Below are 24,781 nucleotides of genomic sequence, written 5' to 3'. Positions count from 1 at the left end.
AGGTTACAGAGATAGGGAGAGTTGTAGGGGACAGGGGAGTTTACTCAAAGAGTGAAAGGAGACACTGGAAGGTTATGAAAACAAAATCGTGAATTCTAATAGCGAGGAACCAATATAGGTCCCAATCATGGGAATGATAGGAGATGCGGACTACAACAGAGGATGGGAGGTGCAGGAAAGCTAACGTTTCAGGTCTAGCTCCGAAACGTCAGCCTTCCTGCTCCTCTGATGCTGCTTGGCCTGCTGTGTTCATCCAGCTCTACACCTTGTTATCTCAGATTCTCCAGCATCAGCAGTTCCCACTATCTCTATAATAGTGGATGGGACAGGTTTCAGCAGTAAATGCAGTCTTCGATACCCTCGGTAATATTTGTAATTATTACTTTTCAATTTATCTCAGCAGGAAACATTGAAGCAGGGTGAGGTCTCATGACATCAGCAAAAAAATCACTGCAGTTATCCACTCAGCTCTACTGATGAACGGTTTGACTGCTTTTAATTCTGATCACACCAACCTGGAGCAAAATTCCCTTCAAACCGATGTTTTATCTTCTGTCAATTGAAAACTCCTCTCACTTATTTTGTGTTTTTTTTTGTAAAGAATTGCTGGGGAACATGTGTGACTCTTTCCGTTAAAGATGAACGAAACCAACACACCTTCACCACCTCCATGCACTAATGTGTCATCTCCAGCTGTACCTTGCAGAAAAACATGAACTAAATCAGACAGTAGGGTAGGAGGGTAACTATCTCCGATGACAACCAGCACAGGTTCCCAATTTGGAAGAATCCTTTTGCAAACTTGTGAAAGGAAAACGCAAAGCCAATGATGCTGTTTTTGCCCTTGGAGGTGGGGCTGTTGCCTCTTGGTCACAAGTCATAGTTTCGAGGCTGCCTCTCGATGAACTTTGTTCAGCGTGGGCAGAATTTTTGGTGGAGTTCTGTCCCACCACTGAAAGGCTTAAGAACATGCAGTATAGAAGTTGCCTTTTTTTTTCCATTGAAGGTGATGCTCCTTAAACTTGGGTTACACTTCAGTCCTGCCCTTCGGATCCATAGCCACCCCGTGTATAGAGGTACGGGCAGGTCTGAGGACCTGCTCTGGGACCTGGCCAAAATGGGTATTAACAGGTTCATAAGACCATAAAGCCATAGAAATTAGGCCACTCAGCCCATCGAGACTGCTCCACCATTCAATCACGGCTAATAAGTTCTTCAACCACATTCTCCTGCTTTCTCCCCACAACCCTTGATAATCAAGAACCTATCTATCTCAGTCTTAAATGTACTCAATGACCCGACCTCCACAGCCTTCTGTGGCAGTCAATTCCATAGATTCACCACTCTCTGGCTGAAGAAGTTTCTCCTTATCTCCGTTCCAAAAGGTCTTCCCTTTACTCTAAGGCTGTACCCTCGGGTCCCAGTCTCTCTGACCAATGGAAACATCTTCCCAACATCCATTCTGTCCAAGCCATTCAGGATTCTGTAAGTTTCAATTAGATCACCCCTCATCCTTCTAAACTCCAATGAATATAATCCCAGAGTCCTCAAATGTTCCTCGTATGTTAAGCTTTCCATTCCTGGGATTATTCTCGTGAATCTCCTCTGAGCCCGCTCCAGAGCCAGTACATCCTTCCTGAGATATGGGGCCCGGGCAGCGTGCTGCAGAGGAGCTTGTTGCTCCTGACTATCTGCCCCTCTTTCACGGTTACTTCTCCATTTGGGTGTCCCTGACAACCCACAGTTGAGGCCTTTTGAGACCAGTGGGTACCACAGGGGCTGGAGAGCATCATCAGCTGGACAGTGTTATTTTAACGTAGTAAGTTTCTGTTTAATTATATATGGTCCAGTTTGACTGTTAATTTGTGTTTTTATTTCAATGCAGTGTCCCAGTAAAAGCTGTTTCAATCTTTTGACTTTAAAAAGAGTAAAGAGAGCTTTTATTCTGTATCTAACCCCCGACTCTCCCTGTCCTGCAAGTCTCTATTGGGGTCAATGTTTGAGTTAGCTTGATTTGCTGCTTTAAATAGCAGATGAAGTACATTTGGTCCAACATGTCCCAGGCCATCCCAAAGAATTAGCTGCCCATATTAATCTTACATTCCCAGCTCCTGAGTGATAGCCCAGTAGATTAAGTACCTCCATGCAAATTGATAAGTTTTGTTCAAATGAAATTCAGATAATAATCTGCTTTCCTGTTTAGTTAAGGATGGTTACTCAGGGAAAGGGAACAATGACAGGTAAACACGGTTGAGGTACAGATCAGTGATTGAATGGCAAGCAGATTCAAGGGGATGAATCAACTACGCTATTCCCAGAAACCCCTCAATATTTTTTCAAACCTGCGGAAAACAAGCTGGAACACTTCAATGAAAACAATGAAGTCAGCACTTCCCAGTATATTAAAAGTCAACTTCAGCACTTGGAATTGGCTTCAAAACTGATTTCTATCTGTCAGGGTTTAACATATGACCAATCCTCACTAATAATAAATTGTGTATTAACAGAGTCTTTCTGTTCCCATTAAACAGTAATTAGTCAATTGAAAACAAGAAATCTATATTCCCTCTCCAAGCACATTTCTTTGTTTTCATATGGCTAATCAATGGATTTGTTCCTGTGTGTTCATCACTTTGGTTCCAAGTTTGCTGACTTGGCAGCTTTCCACAGGCTGTGTCTATATATTACTTTAGGTCAAGCCATGACAGAAATGGGAGCGCTGTTATCAGCCCCTGTAAGGAATGATCTCTTTCTGTCCGAAAGAGAAAAGCAAAAGGTTTGCAATTGTCCAGCCCCATAAGCCATGATCTGAGCATCTTTACAACCAATGGAAAGCTTCTGAAGAGTAAACAGTGCAATGCAAATACAGGGACCAATCTACATATCAACAACCCTCAAATAGATGCGTGACTAGGACCAGATTGGTCCACAAACCTGCCTGCCCTGGTCGACCCATTGTCTCAGCCTGTTCCTGCCCCACCGAACTCATCTCCACCTATGTGAACTCCATTTTCTCCCCTTTGGTCCAGGAACTCCCTATGTACGTCCGTGACACCACCCACGCCCTCCACCTCCTCCAGGACTTCCAAATTCCCTGGCCCTCAACACCTCATTTTCACCATGGACGTCCAGTCCCTATACACCTGCATTCCGCATGGAGATGGCCTCAAGGCCCTCCGCTTCTTCCTGTCCCGCAGGCCCGACCAGTCCCCCTCCACCGACACCCTCATCCGCCTAGCCGAACTCGTACTCACCCTCAACAACTCTTTCGATTCCTCCCACTTCCTACAGACTAAGGGGGTGGCCATGGGCACCTGCATGGGCCCCAGCTATGCCTGCCTCTTTGTAGGTTACGTGGAACAGTCCCTCTTCCGCACCTACACAGGCCCCAAACCCCACCTCTTCCTCCGTTACATTGATGACTGTATCGGCGCCGCCTCTTGCTCCCCAGAGGAGCTCGAACAGTTCATCCACTTCACCAACACCTTCCACCCCAACCGTCAGTTCACCTGGGCCATCTCCAGCACATCCCTCACCTTCCTGGATCTCTCTATCTCCATCTCGGGCAACCACCTAGAAATGGATATCCATTTCGAGCCCACCGATTCCCACAGCTACCTAGAATACACCTCCTCCCACCCACCCTCCTGCAAAAATTCCATCCCCTGTTCCCAATTCCTTCGGCTCCGCCGCATCTGCTCCCTGGATGAGGCATTCCATTGCCATACATCCCAGATGTCTTCGTTCTTCGAGGACTGCAACATCCCCCCCGCAGTGTTCGAGAACGCCCTTGACCGCGTCTCCCGCATTTCCCGCAACACATCCCTCACACCCCGCCCCCGCCACAACCGCCCAAAGAGGATCCCCCTCGTTGTCACACACTACCCCACCAACCTCCGGATACAATGCATCATCCTCTGACACTTCCGCCATCTACAATCCGACCCCACCACCCAAGACATTTTTCCATCCCCACCCTTGTCTGCTTTCCACATCAAGCAGATGTTCACCTGCACATCTGGCAATGTGGTATACTGCATCTGCTGTTCCTGGTGTGGCTTCCTGTACATTGGGGAAACCAAGCAGAGGCTTGGGGACCGCTTTGCAGAACACTTCCGCTCGGTTCGCAATAAACAACTGCACCTTCCAGTCGCAAACCATTTCCACTCCCCCTCCCATTCTTTAGATAACATATCCATCATGGGCATCCTGCAGTGCCACAATGATGCCACCCGAAGGTTGCAGGAACAGCAACTCATATTCCGCTTGGGAACCCTGCAGCCATATGGTATCAATGTGGACTTCACCAGCTTCAAAATCTCCCCTTCCCCCACCGCATCCCAAAACCAGCCCAGTTCATCCCCTCCCCCCACTGCACCACACAACCAGCCCAGCTCTTCCCCTCCACCCACTGCATCCCAAAACCAGTCCAACCTGTCTCTGCCTCCCTAACCTGTTCTTCCTCTCACCCATCCCGTCCTCCCACCCCAAGCCGCACCTCCATCTCCTACCTACTAACCTCATCCCACCTCCTTGGCCTGTCCGTCTTCCCTGGACTGACCTATCCCCTCCCTACCTCCCCACCTATACTCTCCTCTCCACCTATCTTCTTTTCTCTCCATCTTCAGTCCGCCTCCCCCTCTCTCCCTATTTATTCCAGAACCCTCACCCCAACCCCCTCTCTGATGAAGGGTCTAGGCCCGAAACGTCAGCTTTTGTGCTCCTGAGATGCTGCTTGGCCTGCTGTGTTCATCCAGCCTCACATTTTATTATCTTGGATTCTCCAGCATCTGCAGTTCCCATTATCTCTGAGCACAACTGTTAGTATTGGTCCAGTGGGAGTAAGGTGGGGAGCTGTCCTGGGTGAGTAATTTGGAGGTACAGAGACCAATGCAGGGGCTAGCAGTTGAGGAACAGGCCGAGTGGTTGGCTGGATGAGAACAAATGCAGGAAAGTGTTGCGTGCGACCATGAAAGTGGTGCAGCACGAGCCTCAATAGGTAATGGGTACAGTAGCCGGGATTGAGAGAGAGTGAGGCGGCAAGGAGAAGATGGTGACTTATAACCTGGTGGAGTGGAGAAGGTCATTGACCATCCTCCTATACCGTTGGCAGAGATGGTAGAGACTGTACTGACCCCGATGGCATGGTCTCCTCTGTCATTTCTAAGGAGAAAGGATGACCATCCTGCCAGCATTCTATATAGTGGGACCCACAAAACAGGCATTCATTACAGTCGTAGAGGTGTACAGCATGGAAACAGGCCCTTTGGCCCAACCTGTCCATACCAAACAGTTTTCACAATTTACCCTTTATCTGTCATATCTGGCGCAAATGTCGCAATCAGTACAGGGCAGTTCCAGAATGCCAATGCTTGCCCGGGTGCCTGACTACTGTTTAAGATATGGCATCAGCGCCAGGAACCCCCTGATGCCTCGACAGTGGCAAGTACTTCCACCGACGTCAAGTGGCAAATTCCGGCTCATATCAGATGAGTGGGACACCACAGGAGTAGCGGCACCTACTTAGTGAGGTGAGTTCAGGACATCGCAAGTGAACCCACTCAGCCTCGTGGAGAGCTATCCTCCATGAAACTCAGCGACAATTACAGAACCAATTTCTGGTCAGACTCACCCCAATGTTGCGAGTCCAATAAAGCTCACCTCAGAAGGAGCGAGCAAAGGTAAGAAGGGTAAAGACTGGAAACGATTGGTGTTAACCTGATCTGCTACTGTATACCTTAAAACAGAATTCCTGTTTGAATCAGCAACACTCGTTTCTAGATTTTAGTGGGCTCCTCTTCCTGCACTGTCCATCTACATAGAACATAGAACATAGAACATTACAGCACAGTACAGGCCCTTCGGCCCTCGATGTTGTGCCGACCTGTCATACCGATCTCAAGCCCATCTAACCTACACTATTCCATGTACGTCCATATGCTTGTCCAATGACGACTTAAATGTACCTAAAGTTGGCGAATCTACTACCGTTGCAGGCAAAGCGTTCCATTCCCTTACTACTCTCTGAGTAAAGAAACTACCTCTGATATCCGTCCTATATCTTTCACCCCTCAATTTACAGCTATGCCCCCTTATGCTCGCCATCACCATCCTAGGAAAAAGGCTCTCCCTATCCACCCTATCTAACCCTCTGATTATTTTATATGTTTCAATTAAGTCACCTCTCAACCTTCTTCTCTCTAATGAAAACAGCCTCAAGTCCCTCAGCCTTTCCTCATAAGACCTTCCCTCCATACCAGGCAACATCCTAGTAAATCTCCTCTGCAACCTTTCCAAAGCTTCCACATCCTTCCTATGATGCGGTGACCAGAACTGTATGCAATACTCCAAGTGCGGTCGCACCAGAGTTTTGTACAGCTTCACCATAACCTCTTGGTTCTTGAACTCAATCCCTCTATTAATAAAAGCTAAAACACTTTATGCCTTCTTAACAGCCCTGTCAACCTGGGTGGCAACTTTCAAGGATCTGTGTACATGGACACCGAGATCTCTCTGCTCATCTACATGACTAAGAATCTTACCATTAGCCCTGTACTTTGCCTTCCGGTTACTCCTACCAAAGTGCATCACCGGTTTACTCTCATCTACCTGTTTGGTCACCTTCTCAAAGAACTCAATAAGGTTTGTGAGGCACGACCTTCCCTTCACAAAACCGTGCTGACTCTCCCTAATCAATCTCCTCCCTGGCTTCCCAGAGGATCCGAGGATAAATAGAATCTGTGCCGCAGTGCAAGGTCTTGTAAAGTTGTTCTGGACAACAAGCCACTGGCTCAGTGCAAAGAGTAACTGCAGCATCTCGCTTCCCCACCATTCGGTTTCAGAGATAGCCGTCGACATCCAAAGGTGTGGGAGCATATACTGCTCACTGTGGCAACAGTGGGTTGCACTATCCTTTCTCAGTAGGGAGATTTGAGTCGTGGGCTGAAGCTCAATACAGGTGCTGTAAATACACTGCCGGAAGATTGAAGTGTCGTCATTTAGTTGCGAGTTTAAGCTGAAACCTTCAGTCACACACAAGATCCAACGTTAGCTTTCAGAAAGACAGCCCTCTCTCATCAATGTCCCAGCAACAACTTTGCTAAAACAATAATCTGCCCATTGTAATGTTGCTCCCTACGAGATCATAACGTGTGCAAATTAGTTGCCACTTTTTCAATGCTACAACAGCAGTAACACTGGAAAGGTTGCACTCTTGGGGACACTTTGAGGTCATAAAAGATGATGTGAAAACCTTAAGGCTTTCCCTCTGAAATAACAAGGTGTAGAACCGGATGAACACAGCAGGCCAAGCAGCATCAGAGGAGCAGGAAGGCTGAAGAAGGGTCTCGGCCTGAAATGTCAGCCTTCCTGCTCCTCTGATGCTGCTTTGCCTGCTGTGTTCATCCAGCTCTACACCTTGTTATCACAGATTCTCTAGCATCTGCAGTTCCTGCTATCTCTGAAACAAAGGTTTTCCTTCTCTTGCCTTTTCTCCTGAACAAGCAGATCTTTTAAAAATTCATCCTATTTGAATCCATTTGGGAAACACGGCTGCACACACGCATTCCCTTGAAAAACAACGTTTGCGGTTTTTTTCTCAAGAATTCAGTTTCTGTTTTTATGCATGTCCTTTACTTATCATCTACATAACAAATACACACACACGTGACCTTGGCTCCCCCTGCTGGGTTTTCTCGATTAATTTTCATTTGCTTTGAAGAGGTTGACTCCATTATGTCCCAGTATTTTTTTCTGGTTTATAAACACATCCCTTACGTAATCACAAGCTATCATCATTTGCTCCATCCACAAAACAGGCACAGTGTAATTCATCTAACACACTACTCTGCTCCACTTACCTCCTCCTGACCTTTCAGGTAATTAATAAAAACTTGAAAATGTCTACCCAACCCATGCCATCATTATTAAACCCTAGTTGTTCTCATATTACATAGCTGTGTTTCCAGTCTCACAGGAATTAACTAGTCCCTTAAGCAATTGGTTAATCAAAGAACAAAGAACAATATAACACAGTAACAGGCCCTTCAGCCCTCCAAGCCTGCACCAACAATTGATATTTTCATGACAAGATGTGCACTATATCTGTGTAGAAGGTATCTCTTATAATTCTGGCAAGCAACAAACTGAATTTATGTAGCGCTTGTAATGTCATGGAGTCACACAGCAAAAAAACAGGCCCTTCGTTCTAACCAGTCCTTGCCAACCATAATCCCAAACTAAGCTGGACCCACCTGCCTGCTCCCGGCCCATATCCCTCCAAACCGTTCCTATTCGTGTGCTTATCCCAAATGGCTTTTATACATTGTAACTGTACCCACGCCCACCACTTCCTCAGGAAGATCATTCCACACTCGAACCACCCTCTGGGTTAACAATTTGCCCGAAATGTCTTTTTTCAAACGTCTCTCCACTTACCTTAAAAATGTGCCCCATTGTCTTGAAATCCCCCATCCTAGAGAAAAGACAACTACCATTAATTCTAAGATAATAAAATGTGAGGCTGGATGAACACAGCAGGCCAAGCAGCATCTCAGGAGCACAAAAGCTGACGTTTCGGGCCTAGACCCTTCATCAGACAGGGGGATGGGGGGAGGGAACTGGAATAAATAGGGAGAGAGGGGGAGGCGGACCGAAGATGGAGAGAAAAGAAGATAGGTGGAGAGGGTGTAGGTGGGGAGGTAGGGAGGGGATAGGTCAGTCCGGGGAAGACGGACAGGTCAAGGAGTTGGGATGAGGTTAGTAGGTAGCTGGGGGTGCGGCTTGGGGTGGGAGGAAGGGATGGGTGAGAGGAAGAACCGGTTAGGGAGGCAGAGACAGGTTGGACTGGTTTTGGGATGCAGTGGGTGGGGGGGAAGAGCTGGGCTGGTTGTGTGGTGCAGTGGGGGGAGGGGATGAACTGGGCTGGTTTAGGGATGCAGTGGGGGAAGGGGAGATTTTGAAACTGGTGAAGTCCACATTGATACCATATGGCTGCAGGGTTCCCAGGCGGAATATGAGTTGCTGTTCCTGCAACCTTCGGGTGGCATCATTGTGGCAGTGCAGGAGGCCCATGATGGACATGTCATCAAGAGAATGGGAGGGGGAGTGGAAATGGTTTGCGACTGGGAGGTGCAGTTGTTTGTTGCGAACTGAGCGGAGGTGTTCTGCAAAGCGGTCCCCAAGCCTCCGCTTGGTTTCCCCAATGTAGAGAAAGCCGCACCGGGTACAGTGGATGCAGTATACCACATTGGCAGATGTGCAGGTGAACCTCTGCTTAATGTGAAATGTCATCTTGGGGCCTGGGATGGCCACCCCTCTCCAGCTTAATAGAGTCTGTAACAGAAACCATCCCAAGGCCCTATGCACGAGCGCTGTGGAGAGATTTTTCGGCCAGAGACACTTTAGAGCAGATGAGCAAATTTAAGAATGGAGAGTGTGGCTTTCAGGAACACCTTAGGAGAGGAAAGGGAGAGAATTGAAGAGGTTCAGGGAGGGAATTCCAAAGCTTGGAGACCAGACAGCTGAAGCCACGACTGGCAGTGGAGGATTTGATGATAACGAGGTGAGTAAACAGTGGTGGGGCTGGATGTGATTACAACTGCAGGGGGGGCAAGGCCTTGAGAGGATTTGAAAGCCGAGCCGCGAATTTTAAAATGCCACCCGAAGGTTGCAGGAACAGCAACTCATATTCCGCCTGGGAACCCTGCAGCCATATGGTATCAATGTGGACTTCACCAGTTTCAAAATCTCCCCTTCCCCCACTGCATCCCTAAACCAGCCCAGTTCATCCCCTCCCCCCACTGCACCACACAACCAGCCCAGCTCTTCCCCCCCACCCACTGCATCCCAAATCCAGTCCAACCTGTCTCTGCCTCCCTAACCGGTTCTTCCTCTCACCCATCCCTTCCTCCCACCCCAAGCCGCACCCCCAGCTACCTACTAACCTCATCCCACCTCCTTGACCTGTCCGTCTTCCCCGGACTGACCTATCCCCTCCCTACCTCCCCACCTACACCCTCTCCACCTATCTTCTTTACTCTCCATCTTCGGTCCGCCTCCCCCTCTCTCCCTATTTATTCCAGTTCCCTCCCCCCATCCCCCTCTCTGATGAAGGGTCTAGGCCCGAAACGTCAGCTTTTGTGCTCCTGAGATGCTGCTTGGCCTGCTGTGTTCATCCAGCCTCACATTTTATTATCTTGGAATCTCCAGCATCTGCAGTTCCCATTATCTCTGATACCATTAATTCTATCTCTATCTCTCATTATTTTATTAACTACTACCTCTTCTACGTTACAATGAAAGAAGTCCCAGCCTATCCAGCCTTTCTTTATAACTCAAACCTTCCATACCTGCCAACATCCTGGTAAAATCCCTCTCCAGCTTAATAGAGTCTGTAACAGAAACCATCCCAAGGCCCTATGCGCGAGCGCTGTGGAGAGATTTTTCGGCAAGAGACACTTTAGAGCAGATGAGCAAATTTAAGAATGGAGAGTGTGGCTTTCAGGAACACCTTAGGAGAGGAAAGGGAGAGAATTGAAGAGGTTCAGGGAGGGAATTCCAAAGCTTGGAGACCAGACAGCTGAAGCCACGACTGGCAGTGGAGGATTTGATGATAACGAGGTGAGTAAACAGTGGTGGGGCTGGATGTGATTACAACTGCAGGGGGGGCAAGGCCTTGAGAGGATTTGAAAGCCGAGCCGCGAATTTTAAAATCACAGCATTGCTAAGCTGCTGTCTAATTAGGTTTGTGACATCAGGGAACAATAAGTGAAAGACACCTGGTGTGAGTTTCGAAATTGTCGTGGCAAAGTTGTAGATTACTTCTGTAATGCAGGAGCTCTGCCAGGACTGAGTTGGAACAGCTGAGTCCAAAGGCAGAAAAGATACAGAATCCTGACAATATGGAAACAGGCCATTCGTCCCATTGAGTACACACCAACTCTCTGAGGAGCATCCCACACAGACCCACCCCCCCACCCTATATTGCCAATGGCCAATCCACCTAACCTGCACATCCTTGGACCATGGGAGGAAACCGGAGCACCCCGAGGAAACCTACGCAGACTAAGGGAGAATGTGCAAACTCCACACAGACAGTTCCCCGAGGGTGAAATTGAGCCCGGGTCCCTGGCGCTGTGAGGCAGCTGTGCTAACCACTGAGCCGCTGTGCCACCCTAGCGAAGGTTTTGGCAGCAGACATCATTATGAAGACCTCCAAAGCAGATCAGCTGAGGTTTGGACCTAGTCTTTTGATGTAAGGGAGGCAATCTTAGTGGTGGTGGCCAATGTTACCAGACATTCATTTAGGTGTGAAATATGTCAACAAGGTCAACATGGCCAACAGCCATGTTCAAACCAAGATGGTTACCAGGGAGATGGATGTTGTTAGTTCATTGTGAGGGAATGGAGTTTGTGGTTTGGAGTCCCATGCCAGCATCTGGAGCACAAAGCCAGCACTGATACTCCAAAACAGTCCTGAGGGGGTGCTGAACTGCTTCACTATCTTTTGATTATGGTATTAAAACAGGGTTTTACAGCCCATGCTGGATACTATGGCACTGTTTCAAAGGAGAGTTCAGGCGATTGACCTCCGGTATCTATCAAGTGACAAGCCTCACTAAAAGGCAATGGATTATACAGCATATAGAACATAGAACATAGAACATAGAACATTACAGCACAGTACAGGCCCTTCGGCCCTCAATGTTGTGCCGACCTGTCATACCAATCTCAAGCTCATCTAACCTACACTATTCCATGTATGTCCGCTCATCCAATGACGACTTAAATGTACTTAAAGTTGGCGAATCTACTACTGTTGCAGGCAAAGCGTTCCATTCCCTTACTACTCTCTGAGTAAAAAAACTACCTCTGACATCTGTCCTATATCTTTCACTCCTCAATTTAAAGCTATGCCGCCTTGTGCTTGCCGTCACCATCCGTGGAAAAAGGCTCTCCCGATCCACCCTATCTAACCCTCTGAATATTTTATATGTTCTATTAAGTCACCTCTCAACCTTCTTCTCTCTAACGAAAACATCCTCAAGTCCCTCAGCCTTTCCTTGTAAGACCTTCCCTCCATACCAGGCAACATCCTACTAAATCTCCTCTGTACCCTTTCCAAAGCTTCCACATCCTTCTTATAATGCGGTGACCAGAACTGTACGCAATACTCCAAGTGCGGCCACACCAGAGTTTTGTACAGCTTCACCATAACCATAGGGGAGGTGTGTGTAACTGTGTTAGCGTGTGAGAGGGAGAGTGTGAGATTGTGTTTGTGTGTGTGAAGGGGTGTGTAACTGTGTGCGTGCAAGAGGGAGAGAGTGAGACTGTGTGGGGTGTGCGTGTGAGGTGTGTGTGTGAGTGTGTGTGTGAGTGAGAGTGTGTGAGTGTGTGTGTGTATGTGTCTGTGTGTGTCTGTGTGTGTGTGTGTGTGTGTGTGTGTGTGTGTGTGTGTGTGTGTGTGTGTGTGTGTGTGTGTGTGAGAGAGTGGGAGTGTGTGTGAGTGAGAGTGAGAGAGAGAGTGAGAGAGAGAGTGAGAGAGAGAGTGAGAGAGAGTCAGAGAGTGCGTGTGCGTGTGCGAATGTGAGTGTGTGTGAGTGTGAGAGTGAGTGTGTGAGAGAGTGAGTGAGAGTGAGTGAATGATGCATTTTGGCAGGTTGAATTTGAAAGCTGAGTACAGGATTAAGGATAGGATTCTTGGCAGTGTGGAGGAACAGAGGGATCTTGGTGTGCAGATACACAGATCCCTTAAAATGGCCACCCAAGTGGACAGGGTTGTTAAGAAAGCATATGGTGTTTTGGCTTTCATTAACAGGGGGATTGAGTTTAAGAGTCGTGAGATCTTGTTGCAGCTCTACAAAACTTTGGTTAGACCGCACTTGGAATACTGCGTCCAGTTCTGGTCGCCCTATTATAGGAAAGATGTGGATGCTTTGGAGAGGGTTCAGAGGAGATTTACCAGGATGCTGCCTGGACTGGAGGGCTTATCTTATGAAGAGAGGTTGACTGAGCTCAGGCTTTTTTCATTGGAGAAAAGGAGGAGGAGAGGGGTCCTAATTGAGGTATACAAGATAATGAGAGGCATAGACAGAGTTGATAGCCAGAGACTATTTCCCAGGGCAGAAATGGCTAACACAAGGGGTCATAGTTTTAAGCTGGTTGGAGGAAGATATAGAGGGGATGTCAGAGGCGGGTTCTTTACACAGAGATTGGTGAGAGCATGGAATGCGTTGTCAGCAGCAGTTGTGGAAGCAAGGTCATTGGGGTCATTTAAGAGACTGCTGGACATGTATATGGTCACAGAAATTTGAGGGTGCATACATGAGGATCAATGGTCGGCACAACATCGTGGGCTGAAGGGCCTGTTCTGTGCTGTACTGTTCTATGTTTTATGTTCTATAAGCTGGACTCGATAATCGAGCTGATGTAGGCAAGATGCCCTAATGGGCTCATTCTGCACCCTGACAATTCTGTGATTCTGCAAAGAAGCATCCACATCTGACAGGTGTAGCAGCACATACCCAGTTGGATTGCCCCAATGCCATCAGTGACCTTCAGCACTTCAGTAGTTTAACAACTGGAAGGGAATGTGAGAGGCAAGTTATTTGACGCAGAGTGTGGTAAGTGCCTGGAATGAGCTGCCAGAGGGGATGATACAATAGCACTGTGTAAGAGGCATCCTGACAGATATATGAACAGGCAGGGAATAGAGGGACACAGACCCTGTAGAGGCAGAGAGTTATTTTAATTTAGAAAGGCAGCATGCACAGGCTTGCTGGGCCGAAGGGCCTGTTCCTGAGCCATACTGTTCTTTATTTGTTCTTAGAAGGCAGAACATAGAAAAGTACAGCACAGTACAGGCCCTTCGGCCCACAATGTTGTGCCGTGGAATAATCCTAACCCAAAAATAAAATAACCTAACCTACACTCCCCTCAATTCACTGCTGTCCATGTGCATGTCCAGCAGTCGCTTAAATGTCACTAATGACTCTGCTTCCACGACTACCACTGGTAAACTATTCCATGCGCTCACAACTCTCTGTTGTGAGAGAACCTCCCTCTGACGTCTCCTCTATACCTTCCTCCTAACGCCTTAAAACTATGACCCCTCGTGGCAGTCAATCCTGCCCTGGGGAAAAGTCTCTGGTTATCGGCTCTATCCATGCCTGTCATTACCTTGTACACCTCGATCAGGTCACCTCTCTCCCTCCTTCTCTCCAGAGAGAAAAGGCCGAGCTCAGTCAACCTCTCCTCGTAAGACAAGCCCTCCAGTCCAGGCAGCATCCTGGTAAACCTCCTTTGCACCCCCTCCAAAGCCTCCATATCTTTCCTATAATAGGGCGACCAGAACTGGACACAATATTCCAAGTGTGGTCTCACCAGGGTTTTGTTGAGCTGCAGCATAACCTCGCGGCTCTTAAACTCAATCCCCCTGTGAATGTTAGCCAAAACACCATATGCTTTCTTAACAACCTTGTCTTCTTTGGAAGTGTGACTTGAAAGTTTTCCTGTACACTTGGTTATCCTCAGAGTCACCGTCCTCATTTCCCTCAGGCAAACAACCGAGGTCGAAGAGCAATGGCCCTGCGACTGGGCTGTGCTCATAGCAGGAGGTGTTATCGGATCGAAAGGCTGGGCAGTGCTGATAAAATCACAGAGCCTGAGGTGTTCACTCAATTTCTCTCTAACAGACGTTGCCAGACCTGCTGAGCATTTCTATCGATATTCTCACAGTCTCTTGCTGTCAATCGTTCTGGTACACTGTGGGACAGCACTAGATAAGCACAGCTTACCAGCTGCTGAGTTATTGAGAAAAAAATCCGGTTTATTTTGTCGCTCTTCTCTTAACACCAGACTGTGTCTGAATGGACCAGATTCTTCAGTCAGACATTCAGCCAAACTGAAGGGATTACATGTGCCTTTGGTGGGATTAGCCACACCCTGACAACAAACTAAGGAATTCAATGAAGTTAGTTAGACATGGTCTGCCACCCCTTCTCCAATTAACTAACACGTTCCCAAATATTCACACAAGCAATCCATGCTCATACTTAGCAAGACCTGGACAGCAACTATGGAGTACCCAGTAACATTCATGGAATTGTAGGATCCCTACAGTGTGGAGCAAGGCCATTTGGCCCATTGAGTCCACACCAACCCTCAAAGAACATCCCTCCCAGGCCCACCACCGCCACGTCCCCTGACCCCGCCCCACTCTAATCCCTCTACCCCTACATTTCCTGGGATTAGCCCACCGAGCCTGCACATTCCTGGACACGATGCGCAATTTTTCTTCACACACAGAGTAGTGGGCCTGTGGAATGCGCTGCCGACAGTGGTAGTTTAGTCAGAGACTTTAAAGCAGCTCCTGGATAGGCACAAGGAGGATAGTAAACGTATACCGGATAAATTGATCTTAGTAGGATAATAGGTCGGCACAACGTCATGGGCCGAAGGGCCTGTACTGTGCTGCACTGTTCTGTACACTGTCTTCTACCTTCTATATTCTAAGTTCTAACTGAGCATGGCCAATCTGACTACCTGCACATCCTTGGACAGCTACCCAGAGGCCACACTGAACAATCATCTCCAATAACAGGGAATTTAACCATCGCACCATGACATTCAGTGATGTTACCATTGCAGAATCCCCCACTATCAACACTTCCTGTGCTCGCCTTTCAGATCGTAAACTAAACTGGACTGCGGCTACAAGATTGGGAATTCATCACGGAGTAAAGGCAAAGTCAAAACAGTCCTAATGGGCCATCGGGCTAATGGTGGTTTAACCTGAGTCAAGGGGAGAGTTTGAGAAGGACAGGCCGCCCATCGTGACTTCAGACGGTGCAGGAGTTGAACTTATGCTGTGTCCTGGGGAGTGTTGCTGAACAAAGAGACCTTGGAGTGCAGGTTCATACTTCCTTGAAAGTGCAGTCGGAGGTAGATAGGCTAGTGAAGAAGGTATTTGGTATGCTTACCAATGTTGTGGGGCTGGATGAACACAGCAGGCAAAGCAGCATCTTAGGAGCACAAAAGCTGACGTTTCAGGCCTAGACCCTTCATCACAAAAGGGGGATGGGGAGAAGATTCAAAAATAAATAGGAAGAGAGGGGGAGGCGGATTGAAGATGGATAGAGGAGAAGATAGGTGCAAAGGAAAAAGACAAGTTAAAGGGGCAGGGATGGAGCCTGTAGAGGTGAGTGTAGGTGGGGTGGGAGCGAGGGGATAGATCAGTCTGGGGAGGACGGACAGGTCAAGGGGGCAAAATGAGGTTAGTAGGTAGGAAATGGAGGTACACCTTGAGGTGGGAGGAGCGGTAGGTGAGACGAAGAACAGGTTAGGGAGGCAAGGACGAGCTGGACTGGTTTTGGGATGCAGTGGGGGGAGGGGAGATTTTGAAGCTGGTGAAATCCATATCGATACCATTGGGCTGCAGGGTTCCCAAGCGGAATATGAGTTGCTGTTCCTGCAACCTTCGGGTGGCATCATTGTGGCACTGCAGGAGGCCCATGATGGACATGTCATCTAAAGAATGGGAGGGGGAGTTGAAATGGTTCGCGACTGGGAGGTGCAGTTGTATTTTGCAAACTGAGCGGGGGTGTTCTGCAAAGCGGTCCCCAAGCCTCCGCTTGGTTTCCCCAATGTACAAGAAGCCACAATGGGTACAGCAGATGTAGTATACCACATTGGCAGATGTGCAGGTGAACATCTGCTTGATGTGGAAAGTCTTCTTGGGGCCTGGAATGGAGGTGAGGGAGGAGGTGTCGGGGCAGGTGCAACACTTCCTGCGGTTGCAGGGGAAAGTGCCGGGTGTGGTGGGGTTGGAGGGGAGTGTGGAACAGACAAGGGAGTCACGGAGAGAGTGGTCTCTCCGGAAAGCAGACAGGGGTGGGGATGGAAAAATGTCCATGGTGGTGGGGTCAGATTGTAGATGGCAGAAGTGTCGGAGGATGATGCATCGTATCAGGAGGTTGATGGGGTGGTATGTGAGGATGAGGGGGATTCTCTTTTGGCGGTTATTGCAGGGGCGGGGTGTGAGGGATGAGTTGCGGGAAATGCGGGAGACACGGTCGAGGGCGTTCTCGATCACTGCGGGGGGCATGTTGAAGTCCTTGAAGAACGAGGACATTTGGGATGTATGGCAATGGAATGCCTCATCCAGGGAGCAGATGCAGCGGAGCCGAAGGAGTTGGGTACAGGGGATGGAATTTTTGCAGGAGGGTGGGTGGGAGGAGGTGTATTCTAAGTAGCTGTGGGAATCGGTGGGCTCGAAATGGATATCCATTTCTAGGTGGTTGCCCGAGATGGAGATAGAGAGGTCCAGGAAGGTGAGGGATGTGTTGGAGATGGTCGAGGTGAACTTGAAGTTGGGGTGGAAGCTGTTGGTGAAGCGGATGAACTGTTCGAGCTCCTTGTGGGAACACGAGGTGGCGCCGATACAGTCATCAATGTAACGGTCTTTATTGGTCAGTGCTTTGAGTATAGGAGTTAGGAGGTCATATTGCGGCTGTACAGGACATTGGTTTGGCCACTTTTGGAATAGTGCATGCAATTCTGGTCTCTCTGCTTTAGGAAGGATGTTGAGAAACTTGAAAGGGTTCAGAAAAGATCTACAATGATGTTGCCAGGGTTGGATGATTTGAGCTAAAGGGAGGGGCTGAATAGAACATAGAACATAGAACAGTACAGCACAGAACAGGCCCTTCAGCCCACAATGTTGTGCCGACCATTGATCCTCATGTATGCACCCTCAAATTTCTGTGACCATATACATGTCCAGCAGTCTCTTAAATGACCCCAATGACCTTGCTTCCACAACTGCTGCTGGCAACGCATTCCATGCTCTCACAACTCTCTGCGTAAAGAACCTGCCTCTGACATCCCCTCTATACTTTCCACCAACCAGCTTAAAACTATGACCCCTCGTGCTAGCCATTTCTGCCCTGGGAAATAGTCTCTGGCTATCAACTCTATCTATGCCTCTCATTATCTTGTATACCTCAATTAGGTCGCCTCTCCTCCTCCTTTTCTCCAATGAAAAGAGACCAAGCTCAGTCAACCTCTCTTCATAAGATAAGCCCTCCAGTCCAGGCAGCATACTGGTAAACCTCCTCTGAACCCTCTCCAAAGCATCCACATCTTTCCTATAATAGGGCGCCCAGAACTGGACGCAGTATTCCAAGTGCGGTCTAACCAAAGTTTTATAGAGCTGCAACAAGATCTCACGACTCTTAAACTCAATCCCCCTGTTAATGAAAGCCAAAACACCATATGCTTTCTTAACAACCCTGTCCACTTGGGTGGCCATTTTAAGGAATCTATGTATCTGCACACCAAGATCCCTCTGTTCCTCCACGCTGCCAAGAATCCTATCCTTAATCCTGTACTCAGCTTTCAAATTCGACCTTCCAAAATGCATCACCTCGCATTTATCCAGGTTGAACTCCATCTGCCACCTCTCGGCCCATCTCTGCATCCTGTCAATGTCCCGCTGCAGCCTACAACAGCCCTCTACACTGTCAACGACACCTCCGACCTTTGTGTCGTCTGCAAACTTGCTGACCCATCCTTCAATTCCCTCATCCAAGTCATTAATAAAAATTACAAACAGTAGAGGCCCAAGGACAGAGCCCTGTGGAACTCCACTCACCACTGACTTCCAGGCAGAATATTTTCCTTCTACTACCACTCGCTGTCTTCTGTTGGCCAGCCAATTCTGTATCCAAGCAGCTAAGTTCCCCTGTATCCCATTCCTCCTGACCTTCTGAATGAGCCTACCATGGGGAACCTTATCAAATGCCTTACTGAAGTCCATATACACCACATCCACAGCTCGACCCTCATCAACCTTTCTAGTCACATCCTCAAAAAACTCGATAAGGTTTGTAAGGCATGACCTACCCCTCACAAAGCCGTGTTGACTGTATTTGATCAAGCCATGCTCTTCCAGATGGTCATAAATCTTATCCCTCAGAATCCTTTCTAACACCTTGCAGACGACAGACGTGAGACTTACCGGTCTATAATTGCCGGGGATTTCCCTATTTCCTTTCTTGAAGAGAGGAATTACATTTGTCTCTCTCCAGTCCTCAGGTACGACTCCAGTGGAGAGCGAGGATGCAAAGATCTTCGCAAGTGGCGAAGCAATTGCATTTCTCGCTTCCCAAAGCAGCCGAGGACAAATCTGGTCCGGGCCTGGCGACTTGTCAATCTTAATGTTTGACAAAATTTTCAGCACAGCAGCTTCCTCTATCTCTATCCATTCCAGCATGCTGGGGATGTTTTCTGTGGCGTATTGGAGGCTGAAGGAAGACCTTTCAAGGTTTATAAAATTATAAGGGCATGTGGATAGAGTAAAGAGTCAAGGTCTTTCCCTGGGTTAGGAGAGTGCAAAGCTCGAGGGCGTAGATTTAAGGTGAAAGGGGAAAGAGTTAAAAGGGACCTAAGGGGCAACATTTTCACACAGAGGATGGTGTGTGTTTGGAAGAGTCTGGTACAATAATAACATTTAAAAGGAATCAGGGCGTGCATATGAATGGGAAAGGTTAAGAGGGATATGGGCCAAATGCTGGCAAGTGCGACTAGATTTACGTTGGATATCTGAACGACATGGACAAGTTCAACCGAAGGACCTGTTTCCATTCTGTATATCTCTATGATTCTATGACTGCATCGCAGAAACAACTGTCCAGCCAACTGAGCTAACTGAGCCCGAGTTTAGTGGTGAATCACCACCTGCCTCCCCAAAACCCATTCATCCGCTATCCATAATGCACAGGTCGGGAATGTGAAGAAATATTCGCCACTTGCCTCGATGCAACATTCCGCTACCATTCAAGACAAAAGCAGCTCTCTTGATTGGCAAACTGTCCATCATCTCAGCATTCACTGCCTCCCACATTGGGACACAGAGTGCAACATCTGCATCATGCAGTGCAGCAAGATTCCTTTGATTTTTACTCTTGAAACCTCTACCGCTGAGAAGGAAAAGTACACATGAAAACCCCATCACATGAAAATTCTCCTGACGGGTAGTTGGCTCAAAATCCGAAAAGTTTCGACCGAACAATATTGTAGGTGCACCTGCACCATTCATGGTGAAGTGTTGGAAGAATGCAGCTCTGTTGAGCAATACAGGAATGGACATTAAACATTGGCCTTGCCAGCAAAGGATGCAAATGGATAAGATTATGGTTTTTAAAGAAATCCACAAAACTGCAAATGCTGCAAATCTGAAACAACAAGAGAAATTGCAGGCGAAGCTCAGCAGGTCTGGCAGCATCTGTGCAGAGAAAGCAGGGTTATTGTTTCGAGAACTGTAAATTTCGATATTAAGTCTGCTTTCTCTCCACTGATACTGCTGAATTTCTGCAGCAATTTCTGTTGCTGTTTGAATGAATAAAAAAAGTAACCCTCAACACATTCCTTGTAACTCTACACCCTACAAATGGTGTGACTCAAGCAAATCTATTCTTCTGAAGAAGGGTCCCGACCCGAAACATCAGCCTTCCTGCTCCTCTAATGCTGCCCGACCTGCTGTGTTCCTCCAGCTCCAAACAGTGTTATCTCTGACTCCAGCATCAGTCGTTCTCACTATCTCAAGTAAACCTATGCTGTACTTTCTCCATATCTGACACATCCTTGCTCATGTGAGGAGCTGACAATAGGACTTCATATGAGGCACAGACTATTTTTTTAAACAGAGATTTCATTCCAAAGATTAGTTGACCAGATTTGCACAGTAATACATCAGGGAAAGAATCAAAACAGATTGTATAAAGCAGTTTGGAACATAAACATATCACAGTAGGGAGCAGGGTTAGGTTATTCGGCTCTGTGAGCCTGCTCCACCATTTATTGTCATCATGACTGATCATCCAGCTCAGTGCCCTGCTTCCCCCCATAACCTTTAATCCCTTTAAATCTCAAAAAAATGAAAGGAAGATTGCCACTTTCCAACAATGGGTCAAGACAGATCTGTAACGTCATAGCCCTGATCCTCATTCTGAAAATTAGTTCCCAAAGTTGTTTCTGGAGAAAGAGGAGAGTGACTGGGGACTTAGCTCCATAAATAAATTGACGGAGTCACCGTGAACTCTCCTTTTCCTTCCCTTCAATTCTCAAAACTGTTTACAGCTGACAGTCCACAAGCTGTTGGCTGATACTTGATTCCAAGAATGTTCTCTGTGTACTCGCAATCCTCAACATACCTGAAACTCCAAATGGCCTTCTCAAACCTTGAGTCATCTTCTTGGCATTAGTTTCCTTCAGCTCCATTCTCCCGACCCGGACTATCTGACACACTAAGTAAATCCTCTCCCGATTTAAGTCTTTGCTTCCTAGATCCTAAAATGAGAAAGATCAGAAAGTGATTGAATAGCAGTTCTAGTTCTAACTCTAATTCTATAGCACTTGCTTTGGTGTTGACATATGTTTTCCAAAGTTCTTCTGTTTTATTTTAAAAATCAATCCCTAATCAATCCCCTATAAAATATCAAATTCTTTAAAGTATCAGAGCTCATTCATTCGATCATAAGACCTTAACATATAGGAGCAGAATTAGGCAATTCGGCCCATCAAGTCTGCTCTGCCGTTTGATCACGGCTGATAAATTTACCATCCCCATTCTCCTGCCTTAGGCCATAAGATACACAATGTAGACTTACGTTATTCAGCCCATCAAGTCTGCCATTTGATCATGGTTGATATGTTTCTCAATCCCATCTTCCTGCCTTCTCCCTGAAACCTTTAATTAAACCCTTACTTAACCTACTCAAGGCTGAGGTAGATAGATTTTCAACGATTGTTTATTCTTTCATGGGGTGTGGGAGAAAGACAAGCATTTGTTACCCATAAATTGAACACTTTGCCACTTCAGCAGGATGTTCGGAGTCAAACACTTTGCTGTATTTGTTCTGGTCCACATCAGAGCATCAGCAATATCTTGCATAGCTGTAACCTGGTGTAACCTTGCAGCATGACATTACCCTCCATCTCTGTGCAACTTTTGACAACTGATGTTCTTTTTGGAAGAACTACACTGGAAAGCCACAGAATGAGAAATGTTAAGGAAGGGAGCAGAGTGGGGTTGGTGGGGCGGGAAAGAGGGGTAGACTCCTCATCCTGCACCGTGATCTATGAAAGCAAAGTGCACCCCACAGCAACAACACCCTACAGGCACTATGCATGAGGATGATCATCACTGGAGAGGGAATCCATGCCCTGGACCAGCTGGGCAATCTGCTTTGCCAGCAACTCCAGCAGTGCCAAGCACTGGGTAGTGGGCCCTGCCAAAACAACAGACAGGCACTCAGAAAAGTTATTAAAAAAAAACACAAAGAACTGTGAATGCTGGAAATCAGAAACAAAACCAGAGATTGCTGGAGAAACTCGGCAGGTCCGACAGCATCTGTGGAGACAGAAACAGAGTTAACGTTTCAGGTCCAGTGACCCTTCCCGTTCTGTTCTGAAGAAGAGTCTTACTCCATTTCTCTCCCTCCATAGAAGTTTTCAGATCAGCAGAGTTTCTTCAGCAATTTCTGTTTCTGTTTCCCATTGAAGGCAGCTATGGATCTTGGTCCAATGGTGTTGGGCAGGAAGGGCTGAGTCAGGAGGGGGTGAGGAATTACTAGTTGACAGGGGCAAATGGGTTGATATTCTCTCCAGGATGGGGGTGTAATGGAGTGGTCGCAGGTGGCCTACTGTATGAATGACATCACCTGTAAATAACATGCCCTGATCCTTCTCACCCTTTTAAAAATGTTTAAAGAGAATCAAGTTGCCCGCTTCTGTCCTTTAAGAAGCTCTTTATTGAGCTAAACATTGAAGCTCAGCTGTGAACCTCAATACCCAGCCCCTCCCAATCATGGGTGTAACCTTGGGATGGGTAAAGACCAGCCCTTCCAGATTATGGGGGTAATCTTGGGATGGATGGAGGAGTTAAGGCCATACATTCACCATCTTTGGGGTGACACGGTGGCTCAGCAGTTAGCACTGCTGCTTCACAGCACCAGGGACCCAGGTTCAATTTCGTCCTCAGGCCACTGTCTGTGTGGAGTTTGCACATTGTCCCCGCGTCTGTGTGGGGTTTTTTTTCAGGATTCTCCAGTTTCCTCGCACAGTCCTAAGGTGGAATGACCATGCCAAATTGCCCATAGTGTTCTGGGATATGTAAAGTCAGTGAGATATAGGGCAATGGGTCTGAGTGGGATGCTCTGAGGGTTGGTGTAGACTTGTTGGGCCGAAGGGCGTATTCCCACACAGTAGGTATACTATTTTTAAAAATCGTTTATGTCTACCCCTTCCCCCTACCCCAAACCATCCCAGAAACACACCTAGCAAGGTAACATACAATCTCACCCTTAGTTTGTGAAAAGGGGCTTGTGACAAGATAAATATTAACAAGTAGGACAATTCTTTCCATTTTGGTTTGATAATCTGAAACGAAATGACAATGTTTCCATCACACCTGGAATAATGAGTGCAGTTTTGGCCTCCTTATGCTGAGGAAGGATGTTCTTGCTATGGAGGGAGTGCTGTCTGATTCCTGTCAGGCAGGAATGACGTATAATTACATTCGCTGGAATTGATGGGAATGGTGGTGGAATCTCATAGAAACCCATAAAACTCTAACTGGGCAGATCCCGGGAGGGCTCTCCCAAAGATGGGGCAATCCGGAACCAGGGGCCATAGTCTAAGGATATGGAATAAACTGCAATCGGGAGAAATTTCCTTACCTAGAGAATGTTAAGCCTGTGGAATCTGCCAACACAGAAAGCAGTTACGTCAAAACATTCTATGATTTCAAGAAGGAGTTGGATAATGCAGTTGGGGCTAAAGGGATCAAAGGATAAGGGGGAAAAAGCAGGAACAGGCTGTGGAGTTGAATGATGAACCATGATCAAAATGAACGGTGGAGCAGGCTTGGAGGGCTGAATGGCCTACTCCTGCAGCTATTTTCCAATTTTCTTTGTTTCGACCACTGTGTTCACTATTAGTTGATACTGGTGGCCCCTTCACAATTACAAAATAATAACAGTAGAGTCTGGGAGTAGTTCCCTGAAGAACACAGGGAGCTTTTATTTCATTGCCAGTCTTCCTTTTATAGAAGCAAATAATATAGAAACATGGGCTGAAGTACAAAACCAAACAATTTACAAGAATAATACCAGAGCCCAACAGGGAAGACTGAACAAACTCAGGCATCAGAGAGGATTGAGAGGTGACCTCATTCAAAATCGCGAGTGATTTGATGGGTTAGAGGTGGAGAAGATGTTTCCTCCTGTCAAAAACTAGGAGCCACAAATTAACATGGTCACGAATAAATCTGATAAGTAATTAAATAAAAATCTACAGTAAAAGAATGGGGAGGATATAGAAGTTGCTATCACATGGCGTGCCTGAGGAATGCAACATTGATGCATTTATGAGGAAGCGAAATAAACACAGACAGGACAAAGGATTGGAAGGATTACTTGATGGAATTCCCCACAATAGTAGGGGATGGAGCAAAGACCCTCCCATGCATAAATACCAAGATTGATAGTTGGGTCAAACAGACCTTATGCTGTGCTAGAAAATATCAAAACCATACTTACCGTGAACACAACTTTTAGATTATTCAGCATCTCAATCTCCTTTGGTAGGCCAGTGCTTGCCCAGCGGAATAAATAGTTTTCACTGAAAAGATAGAAGTTTATTTTAATATGAAATCTATTTTAAACAATGAAGGCATAACAATGAACGACAATTGCCTGAAACTGAAACTCAGCCTCTTTCC

The 24,781-nt window shown here is 47.1% G+C and overlaps 1 protein-coding gene across 3 annotated transcripts in view; it reads right to left on the bottom strand.

Annotated features, from left to right (window-relative positions):
• The window catches only part of LOC125454992 (dedicator of cytokinesis protein 2-like), a 1,138,509-nt gene that overhangs the window by 930,915 nt on the left and 182,813 nt on the right, over nucleotides 1-24,781 (bottom strand). For all 3 annotated transcript variants that reach the window (XM_059650434.1, XM_059650430.1, XM_059650433.1), the window contains exons 9-10: nucleotides 24,600-24,681; nucleotides 21,213-21,348 (exon numbers count right to left, since the gene is read on the bottom strand). In XM_059650434.1, the coding sequence (XP_059506417.1) occupies nucleotides 21,213-21,348; nucleotides 24,600-24,681 (218 nt within the window). The remainder of the gene's footprint in view (nucleotides 1-21,212; nucleotides 21,349-24,599; nucleotides 24,682-24,781) is intronic.

This window comes from Stegostoma tigrinum, chromosome 1 (genome assembly GCF_030684315.1).
Source record: "Stegostoma tigrinum isolate sSteTig4 chromosome 1, sSteTig4.hap1, whole genome shotgun sequence".
Taxonomy (NCBI): Eukaryota; Metazoa; Chordata; class Chondrichthyes; order Orectolobiformes; family Stegostomatidae; genus Stegostoma; species Stegostoma tigrinum.
Note: the sequence above shows the minus strand (reverse complement) of the source record. Positions and strands in the feature narration are given on the sequence as shown.